The 18,709-nt window shown below is 53.4% G+C and overlaps 1 protein-coding gene across 2 annotated transcripts in view; it reads left to right on the top strand.

Annotated features, from left to right (window-relative positions):
- The first annotated feature begins 4,959 nt into the window (after positions 1 to 4,959).
- RBPMS2 (RNA binding protein, mRNA processing factor 2) overlaps positions 4,960 to 18,709 on the top strand; it is a 36,715-nt gene continuing 22,965 nt past the window's right edge. For both annotated transcript variants that reach the window (XM_054532787.2, XM_024232952.3), the window contains exon 1: positions 4,960 to 5,345. In XM_054532787.2, the coding sequence (XP_054388762.1) occupies positions 5,259 to 5,345 (87 nt within the window). In that variant the 5' untranslated portion in view covers positions 4,960 to 5,258. The remainder of the gene's footprint in view (positions 5,346 to 18,709) is intronic.

The following is an 18,709-nucleotide window of genomic DNA, read 5'->3' as shown; positions in this document are numbered from 1 at the left end:
AATTAGCTGGGCATGGTGGCGCGCACCTGTAATCCCAGCTACTCAGGAGGCTGAAGCAGGAGAATCGATTGAACCCGGGAGATGGAGGTTGTGGTGAGCTGAGATCGCACCATTGCATTCCAGCCTAGACAACAGAGTGAGATGGTGTCTCAAATAAACAAAAACCTATGAGCACCAAGAAAATATACCTCAGATGGCTGGGTGTGGTGGCTCACGCCTATAATCTCAGCACTTTGGGAGGCCAAGGTGGGTGGATCGCTTGAGGCCAGGAGTTTGAGACCAGCCTGGGCAACATGGCAAAAGCCATCTCTACTAAAATACAAAAATTATGGCCAGGCACGGTGGCTAACGCCTGTAATCTTAGCACTTTGGGAGGCTGAGGCAGGTGGATCACTTGAGGTCAGGAGTTCGAAACCGGCCTGGCCAACATGGTGAAACCTTACTAAGGAAAGTTAGCCGGGCCTGGTGGTGGGAAAGTTAGCCGGGCCTGGGTGCTTGAACTAAGGAAAGTTAGCCGGGTCTGGGTGCTTGAACCTGGGAGGTGAAGGTTGCAGTGAGCCAAGACTGTGCTACTACATTCCAGCCTGGGTGACAGGGCAAGACCCTGACTTCCCCCCAAAAAAATAAAGAAAAAGAAAATATAACTCAGACACATCTCAGCCTTTAAGCTTCAAGGTCATCCTCTCTACCTGCCTTTCTTCTTTTTCTTTTAAATAAAGAGGGGATCTTGCTATGTTGCCCCATCTAGACTTGAGTCTGGGCTCAATTAATCCTCCCAGCTCAGTCTCCCAAGTGGCAGGGACTACAGGCGCACACCACCAAGCCCAGCTTCTACTTGCCTTCTTATTGCCTAGGCTTTTCTGGTGGTGGGAAAGTTGGGGTCAGAATGGGGGCCTGCCCTGAAGTAGCCAGGCACACTCTCAGGAGTTGAGTTCCAGGGCAGTGTTTCCCAGGAGTGAGGCCATCTCTTTTCCCTACCCTAAGGATGAAATATTGAAGGATGATGTATGCACAGTACATCAAAGAGGAAGGGCCATTGGCTTCAGATAGCCCAGAAGCTCCAGGAATAGCCCAGTATTGGTTCAGCAAAGGTTTATTAAACACCTACTACTGAAAATACCCACCATCATCTGCTCCTTGCTGGAGGCCAGGGGGCTGCAGAGGTTAATGAGTTCTACTCACTCAGCAGGGTTTACAGCCACTCCTTGGAGTCAGAAAGCTTCCCATGTGGTAGGTGAAACTTCAAAACAAGGTATTCCCAGGCTCAACACAACACAGAGAAGGCACTCTGAGAGCACAGGGGAGGGAGAATGGGTACTGGGAAAGGTTTGGAAGCTGGGGGTGGAGAGTGAGGATGGGAGGATTCCAGACAAAAGGAATAGAAATTCGAGAAGCCCAGAGGTGATATGGAGCATGGCAGTGGGGGAGGCCTGGGGCACTGAAGAGATTACTAGAGGCTACACTACTAGGTCATAGCTGGGGAGACAGAGATATAAGTTCCTACCCTTCAGATGTCTGAAAGAGTTGTACACCCCCAACTCCTCTCTCCAGCCTCCTTCACATCAGCTTCCGGTCAGCACCAATGGGTACGCATGACTACTCATGAAGGTGCGGGCTGGGTGGGAGCTTTGTGTTTATATGATCTCCAAATCCATGTGGGATTGGAGATTCTGCCATTTCAGGGGCCATAGGGGTGCACAGAGAGGGAAAAGACAGTTGTTGCCTCCAAAGTGCTTAAGGGCTGGTCACACATACAGGAAACTTTCTGAGGCATTAAGAATGCTCATATAAGAGGGCGGGCTCATGCTTGTAATCTCAGCACTTTGAGAGGCCAAGGTGAGCAGATCACTTGAGGCCAGGAGTTCAAGACCAGCCTGGCCAACACGGTGAAACCCTGTCCCTACTAAAAATACAAAAATTAGCCAGGTGTGACAGCGGGTGTGGTGGCAGGCACCTGTAATCCCAGCTACTCAGGAGGCTGAGGCATGAGAACTGCTTGAACCTGGGAGATGGAGGATGCACTGCACTCAAGCCTGGGTGACATAGTGAGACTCCGTCTCAAAGAAAAAGGAAAAAAAAGAATCCTCATATAAAGTTTGCCTATGAAGGCAAAAGAGAAAAAAAACTGGAAATAATACAAATATCTAACAAGAGACAGGTTAAATAAGCAATGGCAGTCTAATAAGGGTTAAGCAATTACTACAAATTATGAAGAACTTAAGAAGAAATACAGGCTGGGTGTGGTGGCTCACGCCTATAATACCAGCACTTTGGGAGGCCAAGGCGGGAGGATCACTTGAGCCCAGGAGTTCAAGACCAGCTTGGGACAACATAATGAGAGGCCAGTCTCTTAAAAAAAAAAAAAATTAGCTGGGCGTGGTGTTGCATCTGTAATCACAGCTACTTGGGAGGCTGAGGTAGAAGGATCACTTGAGCCCAGGAGTTCAAGGCTGGAGTGAGCTGTGATTGTGCCACTGCACTCCAGCTTGGGTGACAGAGCAAGATCTTGTCTCTAAAACAAGAAAAGAAGGCCGGGCGCAGTGGCTCATGCCTGTAATCTCAGCACTTTGGGAGGCCGAGGGGGGCGGATTACAAGGTCAAGAGATCAAGATCATCCTCACCAACATGGTGAAACCGTCTCTACTAAAAATACAAAAGTTAGCTGGGTGTGGTGGCGCGTTCCTGTAGTCCCAGCTACTCAGGAGGCTGAGGCAGAATAGCTTGCAACCGGGAGGTGGAGGTTGCAGTGAGCCGAGATCGCATCACTGCACTCCAGTCTGGCAACAGAGCACAACTGCGTCTCAAAAAAGCCCCCAAAACAAAAACAAAAACGAAAAAAGAAAAGAAATGTAGTGATGGGGGTCAGTTGTGGCCCCTGTGTCATTTGTCACCTTTTTGGGCCTTAGCTCTCCCATCTATGGAGAAAATGGAGACCCGAATGGAGAAGAATGGTGACCAGAATTACAAGATGAGAGGCTCTTCTTTGAAAAATTCAAATTAACCATGTAATGGCTGACTTCAGAAATCTGGCCAGGCTCCTTCTCCTGGAAAAAGCATGGGAAAAGCAGAATCTTGAGGGAAGGGAAGATTTGGATTGATTAGGGGGAGTGGGGGAGGAAGGGGAAGAGGAAGAGTATTCCTGGGCTAAAGTTAGAGACAAACCTGATACGAAGACCTATTCTAGGGGAGGGGGTGGTGATCAAGCCTACAGCCAGATTGGACTGAGGTCTGTGGAGGTTGGTAGGCGTATCTGAGGATTCCCAAGGTTGGTTCTACCTGGAGATGCCTGAGGCTGGAGGCACCTTAAAAACTCTGGGTAAAGGTCTGGCTCCTACAGGCAGCAGCTCCCTCTTCATAGGGCCTGAGCCAAGTGTTGGCAACAGGGCTGATGGGAAACCAGGGTGCTCCTGGCCTTGCCACTAGCAGAAAGTGGTCCCCAGCCCACAGTAGGTGCTCAATAATTATTTACTAAAGGAATGAGTATATCATTGGAAAGATATTGCCCATCTCTAGGCCTCAATTTATCTGTGAGATGGCAGGTCAGGATGGAGATTATAATTTACTGGGAAAACTAAACCACAGCAGTCATCCTGTGGTGCTAGTCCTACCTAATTCAGGAGGTCGACACACAGAGGTTCTGGGGGCTCAGGCACTTGTCCACGGTCTGGGATCCTAACCAGTCCGTGACTGCAAATCCATCTTTTCTTTTTTCTTTTCTTTTCTTTTTTTTTCAGACGGAGTTTCGCTCTTGTGGCCCTGGCTGGAGTGCAATGGCACGATCTTGGGTCACCGCAACCTCCGCCCCGTCCAGGAGAAGGGGCACTGAGGAGGGACCCAGTTCTCCCGCGGCTCTGCCGGATTCAGGCTGCAGCGCTTCCAGCGCTCCCCGAGGTGGGTGCGGGTTTCTATTGTGGCAGCAGGCCGGCCCCCATCGGCTGGGTTTTCAAATATAAGAGAAAACCGACCCAGAGGCCGTGCCCTACTGACCTGCGCGGGGGTGGGGGGGAGTCACGACGACCCCCCCAAGCCTCGAGGCTACTACATCCGTCCCCAGCCTTCGGGCTCAGAATAGGAGGCAGGGAAAGGTGTGAGGGGCACTGAGGTAGGGGGAGGAGCGAGAAGACCCGAAAGCCAGGCGTGTTGAGGGCAAGGTGGGCAAGAGAACCTTCTTGGTCATTCGAGGCAGCCCTCGCTAATGACCATTAGGGTCCCAACACTCGAATCCCCACCTAAGTCCTATTCAGATAGTGACTGGGAGTGGGAAGGGAGTTTGAGATCCTAAGTCCCACCCTCTGGGCTGGGAGCCTGAGGCCAGAGAGGGGAAGTGATTTCCTCAAGGTCACTCAGCAAAACAGTGCCCAGCCTGGGCCAAAGCTCAGGTGTCTCCCAAGCCCCTCCCCCCGGCCATCACCCCCAGAACCCGGTCCCCCGGAGCTGAGGTCTGGGGGACTGGATTTAGGGGCAGAATGAGTGCGTCGGGCACCCCAAAACCCTAGATCAAGATACAAGGGGCGTCAACGGCCCGGAAACCTCGCTGCAGGCGGCCCTAAGCGCGAGGCCGCCAGGGCAGGGCCGCCCAGAGACGGGGGCGCTGGGTGCGGGGCACTGGGCTCCACCTCCCGCGGGCTGGGGCGCGCAGCGCGCGGCCCCTTTAAGAAAGTTCGCTGGGCGAGTTCATCAAAGTTTAAAAACTTGCCATGGAGAAGGGAGCGGGGGAAGAGGAGAGAGGGAGAGCGCTGACCCAGGCGAGAGAGAGGGGAAAGGCCCGGCCGGAGGCCGGCGCGCCGCGGCCGGGGCCGGGGCAAGCCCGCGGTGGGCGGTGGGGATTGGCTGCGTGTTCCCCCGGAGACCGCGCGGCGGGCGGGGGAGGGGGCTGGCCGGGCCCCAGCTGAGGCCGGTTCCGGCCCCCGCCCCCCGCCGCCGCCCGGCGCCCGCCCCCTCCCCCGGCGCCCGCCCCCCGCCGCCGCCGCCGCCGCCGCCGCCGCGGGCGCACTCGCCGGTCGCAGTGAAAAGGCGGAGGCGGCGGCCGCTCCGGCTCCCACTGCCTCCCCGCCGCACCCCCTCCTCACCTCCCGCACCCGCCAAACTTGATGTGACCCTGGCCCGACGCGGAGGCTGCCCCTCTCACTGCCCCGTGGGTCCCCCGTCACCCGCTCCGCACCCGCGAGCGCACCAATCCCCGCGCCCCTTCCCACTCCCCGCGGGGCCGGCGCCGCGCTCGCCCTCGCGTTCCTTCCCACCGCCCCCTCCCCCGCACCATGAGCAACCTGAAGCCGGACGGCGAGCACGGCGGCAGCACCGGCACCGGCTCCGGCGCGGGCTCCGGCGGCGCCCTGGAGGAGGAGGTGGGTCTGTGGTCCCGGGACTTGCCGGGTGAAGCGCACGCTAGGCGGGCGCGGGAGAGGGCGAGCGGGGCCTGCCGCGCCTCGCGGGGCCGGGGTAGCCATCGCTCCCGGCGCCTTCCCGCCGCTCCCTCTCGCCCGGGTAGGAGCGGCCCGTGTCCGCGGGCGGGAGTGTGCGGCCTGGACTGCCCCGCCGGACAGGCATTGTCTCCCCGCCCTCTCGGGCTCGAGGCGGGCCGCGCGCGCCGGCCGCCGTCCGGGCGTCCCGCGGTGGGCGAGATGCGCCGCGTCCGTTCCACGCCTGCTGCCCGCGCGCCCCTTGCTCCCCACCCCGGACCCGCTCGCCGCCCTCCTCCGAGGCGCACCTCCCGCGTGGCCAGGACCGCGCCTCGGCGGCACGGAGCTGAGCGGGATTAGCACTGCCCGAGGGCGGCACCCTCACTCCACTGCCTTTTCCACCCTGACCCCCTCCCCGTGACCTTGGAGGCCTGGGCTGGCCGGCCGGCTCTTCGCTTCATGCGAGCTGTTGTCATGGGGGTGGGCGGGCTTTCTTCGCAGCCCCAGAACCTGGGCTTTGGCAGAGGTGAGCCCACAATTTAATTAGTTTGGAAGGAGATGACTAAAGACACTCAGTTCGTCCTTCTCCTCTCTCTGGGTTTGTCCTGGCAACCAAGCCAGGACCACAAAGCTGGCCTGGGTGGGATCTTCCTAGGAGGGGCGAAATCATCTCGTCCACCGGCCATGTGCGAAAGGGAGGGAGTGTAAGGCGGCTCCGTGGAACCACCAGCAGCTGGGTGGTTAATGGATGGTAGGGAGGATGTGTGTGCGGGGTGGGGTGCTGGATAAAAGCCTCAAAGCTATCAGTGTGAATAGGGACGAGGAGCTAGGCTGGCGGAGACAAGAACTGTAGTAGAAGGGGACAGGCTTCGCAGGGCCTCTGGTCTCTGCTGCGTCATTCTAGGGGTGAGAGACCCTTCCTGCCTCTGCCCTGGCATGTTCTCGCCCAGGAAACCAAGGGCTGGTTATCCACCTTGGGCGCCCTTCCCCTTGGCCTGGGGGAGAAACCGCAGAGCCCCTGGTGTGGACTGGTATTGCCTCTTCGCGTTGTGCTGGGGGGTTGGTGCAGAATGGCGCCGGTGGCCCTCGGCTGGGCTGGGCTCAGCGTCGCCAGCTCCCACTCGGCAATTCAGAGACCTTCAGCCAGCCCCAGTCGATGAGAATCTAGGTCTGGATCTCCACTTTTTTGGCGGAAGGGGAAGGGAAGAATATACACAACTGTGACATCTGTCCACTAATGGCTTGAGTGTGGTGTGTTTGTTTGGGCTCCAGAGGCCTTGCCCTCCTTGTACCTTGATGCCAACAGGCTCTTGGCTTTGGGGATCTTGCCCCCATCCTGACTCTACCTGGCTGTTAGAATCTCCCTTGACAGCTGGGGAGGGTGACAAGGTTGCTAGCATACTTGGAGTCTCTGCTTGGCCCCCTGCCGTGGGCTGAAACTGGGGGAGAGCATGTCTCCTATGAAGCTGGATGGGGACCCAGAGCCCCACTTCTGCTAAAGGGTCTACTTCAGTGGGGACTTCACATTGCCCAAGAGGCTGGTACTGGGCAAACTCTCAGACCCACTGCTGTTGGGTGAGAAGGGTGACCCATGTGGCTATTCTAAGTCTTGAAAAAAGCATTTGAGGTTTTAGCCACTCCTTTCTAAGTACCTTTTCTGGGAAAGAGGGCAGGATTCTCAAAAAGTGGAATCCCTACTATTCCTCCTTGGGAGTTGAGATGGCCTGCGGCCCTATGGTGGTTCCAAATCAGTGCACTTGGAAAAGGGCATGGTGGGCTCGTGTTTTGCAGAGGTCCAAAACGAAGGGTTCTGAGGGTCTCCTGGAGCCCAGTGTCTGTCTGGTCTGTTAAGGGAAAGGGTTATTCCCCAAGCCCTGGCCTAGTCTTCTGAATAGTGGGCCATGAGCCCCTGTGCTGGTGGCTCCATCTTGGATTGGTGGTGCAGGCTGGAACTGGAATCCTCCCTGTAGTTTAGATGCTCCCTAGGCAGTCAGTTTTGCAGCCCCTAAGAGCAACCATCTGGAGAATCAGCGTTAGCAGTGGTTTACTCCTGTGGCTGACACAGGCGGCTTCTTCCCAGTCAACTCTTGGAGACTAGCGAGAGCAAGCCCAGAAAACCAAGGAATGCTGCTGCACACCATAAGACCTCAATTCCTAAAGGCACTGGGTCACTGGCGAAGGAAGTGTATTGTCATGGTTCTGGGAATTATCAGTGAGGTTGCTTGTCCTGAACTGCTTTGGATAGCCTTGACTCTGCCTGCTTGACTACCTTACTTATAGGCTTTATCCATGTCATATGCATTAAGTTTTCTTTCTGGACCCAGGGGTTAAGGATACAAGTGAAAATTCTCAGCCTAGGAGGTCGGAAAGACTTGCCAGGAAGTGGTGGTAGGTGAAATGCAATGGTAGATAAAATAAAGGCATATCAGCATATGGTACCATGGTGCTCCTGAGAGATTAGAGGTCAGCCTTCCCTGAGATGTGGGTGAGTAGGAGGAGCGAAGTTAGACCTGTGGGGGTGGAAAAGGCATTCCAAGAGGAGGGAGTCCCCATGTATAAGTGAGGAGGTAGGTTTGTGTAACCACATGGCTTGTTTGGGTGACTACCTGGAGTTTGCTATATTGCAGCAATATCAGGCAGCGCAGCCATAATGAGAGTTTGGAATTAGGGCAGTAATGACTGTGGGGTTACAGGAAAATTGGCATTTTTCTGCCACTTGGGAAGATGTGTTGAAAGCTTTGATACCCTTTGAAAGCTAAGGAGGGCAGTAGGGAATTAAGGGGAGGAGCTGAATGTCCCTCCCAATCTAGAGGTTCTGCTGTCCTGCAGGTAAGTCTTGGCTGGAGCTGGGGACCACATGAGATAATACAGTACATGAACCTGCCCGGGGCAGGCTGTGTCAGTGCTGGCAAACTTCAGACCTAAACGTCCTGCCTTAGTGATTCTCAAGGGATAACTGGGTGGTTACCGTGTCTCTGAGGAGGGGTAAATGTGATTTTTATTTTGAAAGTGGAGACCTTGCTTTCATAATACAGTTGCTGTTGGCCTTCCATATCTATGGGTTCCCTATCCATGAATCCAGTTGTAGATAAAAAATACAATAATAAAAAATAATACAAATAAATATAACAAGTATTTACATAGCATTCACGTTGTATTAGGTATTGTGAATAATCTAGAGATGAGTTAAAGTATCCAGAAAATGTGCATAGGTTTTTTTTTTATTTTTTTGAAGGGGAGTTTCACTCTTGTCACCCAGGCTGGAGTGCAGTGGCACGATCTCAGCTCACTGCAACCTCTGCCTCCCAGGTTCAAGCAAGTCTCCTGCCTCAGCCTCCTAAGTAGCTGGGATTACAGGCGCCCGCCACCATACCTGGCTAATTTTTGTTTTTTCAGTACAGACAGGATTTCACCATGTTGGCCAGGCTGGTCTTGAACTCCTGTCCTCAGGTGACCTGCCCACCTCAGTCTCCCAAAGTGCTAGGATTACAGGCCTGAGCCACCGCGCCCAGCCTTGTTTTGTTTTTGAGACAATCTCTGTTGCCCAGATTGGAGTGCAGTGGCACAATCTCGGCTCACTGCAACCTCCTCCTCCCAGGTTCAAGTGATTCTCCTGCCTCAGCCTCCAGGATTGCAGGTGCACGCCACCATGCCTGGCTAATTTTTGTATTTTTAGTAGAGATGGGGTTTCACCATGTTGGCCAGGCTGGTCTTGAACTCCTGACCTCAAGTGGTCCACCCAGCTCGGCCTCCCAAAGTGCTGAGATTACAGACGTGAGCCACTGCGCCCAGCCTGTGCATAGGTTATATCCAAATTTTGTAGGAGGGACTTGAACATCTGGAGATTTTGATATCCACGGGGGAACCCTGGAACCAATCCCCCTCAGATATCGAGGGACAACTAACGTACGAGGTGATACTAAGTTATAGTAATTTTTAAAAACCACTTTTTTGAGGTATGATTGGCATATATAAAGCTATATATTTAGTGTATACAACTTGAAGAGTTTGGAGATTGTTAAAGTAATTTTTAACTGGGGGTTACCCCTGGAAGGGGGAGAGCGGTATTTATACTATTGGGTTGAGGGAGGATATAAGTTTCTAAGAGTTAAAAAAGTTTTTGCCAGCTTAACGGTAAGCTATAGAAAGGCAGGGGTTAATGGCAGCTAAGGGGGTTACAGTTTGACCTGAGGGGCTTTGCCCTTCCCTGCCCTCCCACCTCATCCCAGTGTGGCTGGGACAGGGCTGCTGCTTGCAGGCCTGGTACCCTAGAGCCCATCATGTGTCCTCAGAGGGGTGTCAGGAAGCAGCCAGAGCCCTGGGACCACTGGGTGGCTTGAGGTCAGCCCTCCCTGAGATGTGGGTGAACAGGTGCTTAGACTTGTGTGGATGGAACGGGGAAGGGAGTGTGGGAGGTGGGTGATAAGGCACTCTAGATGAGTGCGAGGTAATTCCTGGATCCAGTGTGCTATTTGGGCACCTCCCTTTTCTTTAACATCTATAGCATTTGAAAGCATCTGGGACATCTTGGTCTGCAGGCTTTTTTTGAATATGAGGGAAGGGAGGCTTCTCTGTTTCTGGGCACTCACCTAGAAGCCCTGCCAGGCAGATAGCAGTAGGAGGTCAGGTTCCCCTCCTCCCTGGGAGTTATTGTGGATGTGTCCCCTCTGCCTAAGTAATCTAAGGGAGAGGCTGTACTAATAATAGTGAACCTGTATGTTGTATTTATGCCAGGCATTGTTACATGTACCGCACCATTTTAACTCTTAATCTTTGTAAGAGCATTATGAAGTACGTACATTATTATCACCATTTCATAAATGAGGAAAGTGAGGCACAGAGAGGTTAAATAACTTTCATGTAGCTATTAAGTGGGGAGGTTGGGATTTGAACCCAGAGTTTGCTCTTAACCACACAGTATACTGCTATTGTGTTTTATATTAGGGTTTTTGATGAGACTGGAAGGCGGGGAGGAAGGTATCTGCAATTTTCTTTTTTTTTTTTTTTCGTTTTTTTGAGACAGAGTCTCGCCGTGTCACCCAGGCTGGAATGCAGTGGTGTGATCTTGGCTCACTGCAACCTCTGCCTCCCAGGTTCAAGCGATTATCCTGCCTCAGCCTCCCAAGTAGCTGGGATTACAGGTGCGCACCACTACGCCCAGCTAATTTTTGTATTTTTAGTAGAGACGGGGTTTCACTGTGTTGGTCAGGCTGGTCTTGAACTCTTGACCTCGTGATCCGCCCGCCTCGGCCTCCCAAACTGCTGGGATTACAGGCGTGAGCCACCGCGCCCAGCCGGGTATCTGCAATTAAAGTTTCTAATGGCTGAGTTTTGGGTGATGCCAACCAGAAGCCCAGAGACTGACGCCGGACTACTTTCCTTTGGGCTGGTGGCATCCCAAGATGGGTGATGGGAGCTGTCAGCCCCTGCCAGGAGGGGCCTTTTGTCGCAGATATTATTTAGAGTTGCCTTTGCACGAAGATAATAAGCAAACCAAGCCAGTTTTATTTTATTTTGATTGATTGATTGATTGATTGATTTTTGAGATGGAATCTCGCTCTGTCGCCCAGGCTGGAGTGCAGTGGCGCGATCTCGGCTCACTGCAAGCTCCGCCTCCCGGTTTCACGCCATTCTCCTGCCTCAGCCTCTGGAGTAGCTGGGACTACAGGCGCCCACCACCACGCCCGGCTAATTTTTTGTATTTTTTAACAGAGATGGGGTTTCACCGTGTTAGCCAGGATGGATTTTATTTAAAAAATTTTTTTTTTTTGAGACGGAGTTTCTCTCTTGTTGCCCGGGCTGGAGTGCAATGGCGCGATCTCGGCTCACCGCAACCTCCGCCTCCTGGGTTCAAGCAATTCTTCTGCCTCAGCCTCCCAAGTAGGGGGATTATAGGCGTGTGCCACCACGCCCAGCAAATTCTGTATTTTTAGTAGAGATGGGGTTTCTCCATGTTGAGAGGCCTCGGCCTCCCAAAGTGCTGGGGTTACAGATGTGAGCCACTGCACCTGACCTAAATCTGTATCCTTACGCATCTTGCATATTTTTAAAATTCTTTTTTTTTTTTTTTTTTTTTTGAGACGGAGTCTCGCTCTGTCGCCCAGGCTGGAGTGCAGTGGCACGATCTCTGCTCACTGCAAGCTCCACCACCCGGGTTCATGCCATTCTCCTGCCTCAGTCTCCCGAGTAGCTGGGACTACAGGTGCCCGCCACCACGCCCGGCTAATTTTTTTGTATTTTTAGTAGAGACGGGGTTTCATCGTGTTAGCCAGGATGGTCTCGATCTCCTGACCTGGTGATCCGCCCACCTCGGCCTCCCAAAGTGCTGGGATTACAGACATGAGCCACGGCGCCCAGCCTTAAATTCTTTTTTTTTATAGATGGGGTCTTTTTGTTGCCCAGGCTGGAGTGCAGTGGCATGATCATAGCTCACAGCAGCCTCGATCTCCTGGGCTCAAATGATCTTCCCACCTCAGCCTCCCTAGTAGGTAGGACTACCAGCACCATGCCTGGCTAATTTTTTTTTTTTTTTTTCCCCGAGACAGAGTCTTGCTTTGTTGCCCAGGCTAGAGTGCAGTGGCGCAATCTCGGCCCACTGCAATCTCCGTCTCTTGGGTTCAAGTGATTCTTCTGCCTCATCCTCCCGAGTAGCTGGGGTTACAGGCACCTGCTACCACACCTGGCTAAGTTTTGTATTTTTAGTAGAGATGAGGTTTCACCATGTTGGCAGGCTGGTCTCGAACTCCTGACCTTAGGTGATCCGTCTGCCTTGGCCTCCTAAAGTGCTGGGTTATAGGTGTGAGTCACTGCACCTGGCCTCAGCTAATGTTTTGTAGAGACAGTGTCTGCTTTGCTGCCCAGGCTGCTCTTGAACTTGTGGCCTCAAACAATTGTCCTGCCTTGCCTCCCAAACTGCTGGGATTACAGATGTGAGTTGCCACGCCCAAGCAGTTTTATTTTAAATTCTCTACAAATGGCACACTTACTTATTTCCTGTACCTGGGCGTGACTACTTTCACACACTCTTCCACTACCCATTGCTTTGGGCATTTTAGCTAAAGAAATGATTCTTGCTCTAAAGAGCCATTTGGCTGATATTCTGGGGGGCATTCTTTTGTGTCTCCTTATCCCTTCCTTTTCCACATATGGGCAGCCTGTTTAGTCTGCCCCAGAGAGAACCAATTTCTAAATCCCACTCAAGGAGGCCAGCCAGGCATGTTGGCTCATGCCTGTAATCCTGTGCATTTTGGGAGGCCAAGGCAGGAGGATCACTTGAGCCTGGGAGTTCAAGACCAGCCTGGGCAACATGATTAAACCCCGTCCTTACAAAAACAAAAAATTAGCTGGGTGTGGTGGTGCATTCCTGTAGTCCCAGCTACTCAGGAGGCTGAGGTGGGAGAATGGCTTGAACCTGGGAGGTAGGGGTTGCAGTGAGATCGTGCCACATTGCACTCCAGCCTGGGTGACAGAGCAAGACCTTGTCTCAAAAGAAAAAAAATCTCACTGGGACATGCTGGCTTCCTCTCCTCCCCATGTCCAGGGTGGGACTGGCAAGCGCCGTAAGTAGAGGAAGCCATGGCTCGTGGGTGCTGAGCCTTTGCTTGGCTCTCATGCTCTGAACCCATTTATCCTACGGGGCCTCAGGACAATCCTGCGAGCTAGAGGCAGGGTGAGTCCCGCCTGCCCTGAGTACTGAGCTCCTGGTCCAAGATTACCCAGAACTGAACTACAGCGCTGGGTTCTGGATCTGCTCTGGCGTTGGTTATGGGCAGCAGCGACATCTGGTGTCACGTCACTTCCTCTGTCTTCTGCCCATGGCTGCCCCAGAAGGATCCACACGCCTCTGGCAAACCGTGAGGCAGTGGGGCAGAACCTGTCCCCTACACTTCAGAAATGATGCTGCTTAGCTGGGCATGTTGGCACACGCCTGTAGTCTCAGCCTCTTAGGAGGCTGAAGTGGGAGGATCGCTTGAGCCCGGGAAGTCGAGGCTGCAGTGAGCCAGTATCCCACCACTGCACTTGAGCCTGGGCGATAGAGTGAGAGACCCTGCCTCAAAAAAAAAAAAAAAAAAGTAAAAAACAAAAAAACGTGGTGGCTCACATCTGTAATTCCAGCACTTTAGGAGACTGAAATGGGCGGATCACTTGAGCCCAGGAGTTTGAGACCACCCTGGGCAACGTGGTGAAACCCTGTCTCTACTAAAAATACAAAAATTAGCCGGGTGTGGCAGTGCACACCTGTAATCCCAGCTACTCAGGAGGCCGAGGCAGGAGAATTGCTTAAACTTGGGAGGCGGAGGCAACATAATGAGACTTGGTCTCAAAAAACAAAAACAGGCCGGGCACAGTGGCTCAGGCCTGTAATCCCAGCACTTTGGGAGGCTGAGGCAGGTGGATCATGAGGTTAGGAGATCGAGACCATCCTGGCTAACACGGTGAAACCCTGTCTCTACTAAAAAAAAAAAAAAAAATTAGCCGGGTGTGGTGACAGGCGCATGTAGTCCCAGCTACTAGGGAGGCTGAGGCAGAAGAATGGTGTGAACCCGGGAGGCGGAGCTTGCAGTGAGCTGAGATTGCGCCATGCCGTCCAGCCTGGGCTACAGAGCGAGACTCCGTCTCAAAAAAAAAAAAGCCACCATTAAGTTGAAACTGTGGGCAGCCTATGAGGCTTCATATGCCAGAATCCATCCACTGCCTGTCCAGGCACTGGCATGGCCTCCTTGTATTCTGCTTCTTCCCACATTCCGCCCTTTGATGGAGAGAGTACGGTTACCTCTGATGCGTGCCAACACTAGACAGGTGACAGGATTGTTGGGCCCTCCTTTCCTGAAGAGTGCACTGGTGGCTGTATCAGTGTTGGAGGCCTCTGGAGTGCAGCAGGGCCTGGGTGTGGTGGGAGCGTTTGCCTAGGCGCATCTGCCTTGGCTGTCAGTCAACTCACAGCCAACTGAGCAGAGGCTCTTGACTGTCCCAAGCTAAATGGTGGGAGCATTTGCCTAGGCGCATCTGCCTTGGCTATCAGTCAACTCACAGCCAACTGAGCAGAGGCTCTTGACTGTCACAAGCTATCAAGGCCACCTCCAACCTCCAGGGAGGACGGGCAGAGCCTGACTTGGACCAGGCCATGGCAGAAGTCTGGAGTACTTCGCCCTTCTTTGTGATTAACCAACCTCTCCCTCCTCAACTATCTTACGCTTTTAGTTCAGGTAGGGGCGGGGAGTTAGGAGAGGATACTGGCATAGGAGCTGAGACCTTTTTTTTTTTTTTTTTTGAGACAGAGTCTTGCTCTGTTGCCAGGCTGGAGTGCAGTGGCTCAGTCTTAGCTCACTGCAATCTCCGCCTCCCGGGTTCAAGCAATTCTCCTGCCTCAGCCTCCTGAGTAGCTGGGATTACAGGTGGCTGCCACCATGCCCAGCTAATTTTTTACACTTGATCTTGGCCAAAAGGCAGAGAAGCGATCTGACTAATTTTTTGTATTTTTAGTAGAGACAGGGTTTCGCCATGTTGGCCAGGCTGGTCTCGAACTCCTGACCTTGTAATCCGCCCACCTCGGCCTCCCAGAGCACTGGGATTACAGGTGTCAGCCACCGCGCCTGGCCCATTTTTGAAGAACTGTTGATGAAAAGGCTCTGCACCTTCCAGCTTTTGCCCAGACTGGTCCCTTTTTTTTTTTTTTTTTTATTCTGACACAGGATCTCGTTTTGTTGCCCAGGCTGGAGTGTAGTGGCATGATTATGGCTCACTGTAGCCTCGAGCTCCTGGGCTCAAGCAATCCCCCAGCTTCAGCCTCCTGAGTAGCTGAGACCACTGGTGCACGCCACCATGCCTGGCTAATTTTTTTTTTTTTTTTTTTTTTTTTGAGACAGAGTCTTGCGCTGTCGCCAGGCTGGAGTGCAGTGGCGTGATCTCATCTCACTACAACCTCCACCTCCTGGGTTCAAGGGATTCTCCTGCCTCAGCCTCCCGAGTAGCTGGGACTACAGGTGCACACCAACACGCCCGGCTAATTTTTGTATTTTTTTTTTTTTTTGAGACAGAGTCTTGCTCTGTCGCCTAGGCTGGAGTGCAGTGGTGCAATCTCGGCTCACTGCAACCTCCGCCTTGTGGGTTCACGCCATTCTCCTGCCTCAGCCTCCTGAGTAGCTGGGACTACAGGCGCCCACCACCACGGCCAGCTAATTTTTTTGTATTTTTAGTAGAGACGGGGTTTCACCGTGTTAGCCAGGATGGTCTCAATCTCCTGACCTCGCGATCCTCCTGCCTTGGCCTCCCAAAGTGCTGGGATTACAGGCGCACGCCTAGCTAATTTTTTTGTATTTTTAGTAGAGATGGGGTTTCACCATTTTGGCCACGCTGGTCCTGAACTCCTGACCTCGTGATCTGCCCACCTCTGCCTCCCAAAGTGTTGGGATTACAGGCATGAGCCACCACCCCCAGCCGGTTCTTGTTCTTTTTTTTTTTTTTTTTTTTTTTTTGAGATGGAGTCTCACTCTGTTGTCACCCAGGCTGGAGTGCAGTGGCGCAGTCTCAGCTCACTGCCAGTTCCACCTCCTGGGTTCACACCATTCTCCTGCCTCAGCCTCCTGAGTAGCTGGGACTACAGACACCCGCCACCACGCCCAGCTAATTTTTTTTTACTTTTTTAGTAGAGACAGGGTTTCACTGTGTTAGCCAGGATGGTCTTGATCTCCTGACCTCGTGATCCGCCCGCCTCAGCCTCTCAAAGTGCTGGGATTACAGGCGTGAGCCACCGTGCCCCACCTCTTGTTCTTGATGTACAGTTGTGGCCATATACATCCAGGCACAGCTTGGGATGGAGGGTCCTACTACGTTTGTGGCAGGGAGCTGCAAATCAGAATGCAGGTTGCAGAAGCAGCTTCTACCTCTGAGCGGAAACCCTCTCCTGACAGGAGCATCATGTTAGGAAACATCTCTCCTGTCAGGTTTCATTTGCCTCTGTCAAGTAATGGGCTAGGTATGGTGGGCTTGGGGCTGTGTGTTCATGCCAGCATAGCATCATGTGGTTTAAGGGTTGGAGGTATTGATTTAGGAGCTGGCAGTGAGGGGTGTAGGGGTCCTCTAGCCCAATGCCTTGAATCTAGTCCCTTCTGTAGGGTATTGTATGGCAGTGGCGGCAACTGCAACCCTTGCCAGGCACACAGGCAGGCAGTAGATCCGTGTTAGCTGGCCACACAGCACCAAGAAGGCTGCAGGAGGTGGGCGGGCCTGGGAGGCTTCCATGCCAGGGTGCCCAGTGAACTTTTCCCCTGAAAGCCAAGTCCTGGCCCCTGGCTCTGTCTGGAGCCTGATGGAAGGCATGCTTCAGCCAGCCTGCCCTGACACCGAGTTTGCAAGCACAGCTCATTCTCTGTTTGGTCTAGTTCCCTAAATGAGGTGTAGGTCAAGTGCACACAACAGGCTTTGACCAGGTGTGTTCCCACGACATTAAGGCTTCTCTTCCTGGGGCTGGAAGTGGCTTGGAGCATGAGGTCTGAAGCCTTCTTATATATGCCCAGCCCTGTCCCTCCTTTCAGATAACTTTTCACCCTGGCTTAGTTCCCCCCAATCTCTGTTCCCCCCACCCCTACACACAACACACCGTTGGAAGTCTAGGACACATTGCACATTATGAGGAAGAGCCCCAGACTTTTCAGGCAACTTGGACTTAAGCCTCAGCTCTGCCACTGGCCAGCCAGGCACCTGATCCCTGAACTGACTTCTGCATCTGTAAAATGGGGACCCCATACCTGTTCTACCTGTTGCTCAAAGGACTATGAGCTTTGCATGCTGATGGTTTGTGTAAAGGAATGAAACTACAAGGTGCAGCCCAGGATGGGGCCTTATAGCCAGACCCTGATAACATGGGATTTGGGGCAAGAGGGATAGCAGGGGCAGGCAGAACACCAGATCCCACCTGAACCTGGGACTTGTCCTTACTAGGTGAGGCTGTGGTGACACTGGTAAACTCCGGGGCCAAGTGTCCTCTAGATGGGGGCTCCTTGAAAGGGGATCTGGGCATTGTCCTTGCCTGGGTAGCTGAGCTGCCCCAGAGCTCTTTGCAGGAAGCATGGGAAACATGTTGTGGAGTGTGTGGATCTAGGTTCACATCCACTGTGTGGCTGTGTGCTGCTTGCTGTCTTCCCCTGTGTCCTTATTCAGAGCCTTATAAGTCCTGGGTCTGCGGGCCGTGTCACCACATTCCATCCACCTCACGTCAAGTGGCCATACTCAGAGGGCCTTCTTTCCTATGGGAGGCGTAAGAGCAACCTGCTGGTGCCAAGCCTAAGCGCGGGACCCAGGCAGGACCCAATCCCCCAAAACACTCCCACACCCACCCCCTACCCACCACAGCGACCAAGACCACACCAAGGGTATGACTGCCCTGACGTTTCTGTTTGGCAGCCCTAACATTGGCTCTGCAGAGACACCCCTCAAGCTCCCAGGCCCAGCTTGGTCTAGGGCCCAGAGCTGGCCCCTGACTTCCAGCTTGTCCCCTTCTCTTCTCTGTTCACACCACTTCTTTGCCGCCTTGTGTGCAGAAGGAGTCACTGAAGCTCTGAGCAGATGGAGGACAGTGGCTGAGTCTTATCCGAGACTCAGTCGCATTCTACTGCCCTTTAAAACGCCTGGTGTCATAGAGTGTCAGTGTGTGACGGGACCTGAGGTGAGTGTACTCTCCTGTAGCTGAGGCTGACGAGCGAAGGCCACAAAGCCACCTGCTATGGCCAGTGACAGGGCTGGGGCTTCAACCTGGGCTTCCTGACGTTGTTTTGAGGTTCTTTGTCTTTTGTTTGAAATCTCATCAGCGGGTATCTTCTGAGCTAGACCCTGAGTGCAGTGTCCTGGTTCTCAATGGGGTCTCTTTCCCTTGGGGGAGCCAGATCAGATCTGGGTGCGATGATGATGGCAGCAAATTCTAAAAACATGTTCAGTGTCTTTATAACAGGAAAGCTGTAAACTTAGAAATGTAGGCTGCAGCTCATGTGCTCTGGTCTGGGCTGGTAGGGATGGCTGGGCCCTGCTCCAGCCACCCACCCCCAACCTCCCCACAGCTAGTGGGGCACAAGGCCACTCACACTCAGCTGTGGAGAGTTGGCAGTCTGTCAGTCAGTCTCGTCGTTGGCCTGTAACCATGTAGGATTCACCATGGCATCATCCAGTTGGGACCACCCCCCACCCCGCTGCCACTGCCACCATCATACCTACCCCAACCTTTTGCAAGATACTGTGTCTGTCCTCTTTGCTCATGAGCTGAAGACCAGGCCGGGCACGGTGACTCACGCCTGTAATCCCAGCACTTTGGGAGTACA

Source organism: Pongo abelii, chromosome 16 (genome assembly GCF_028885655.2).
Source record: "Pongo abelii isolate AG06213 chromosome 16, NHGRI_mPonAbe1-v2.0_pri, whole genome shotgun sequence".
NCBI classification, from domain to species: Eukaryota; Metazoa; Chordata; class Mammalia; order Primates; family Hominidae; genus Pongo; species Pongo abelii.
This window is presented reverse-complemented; position numbering and strand designations above follow the sequence as displayed.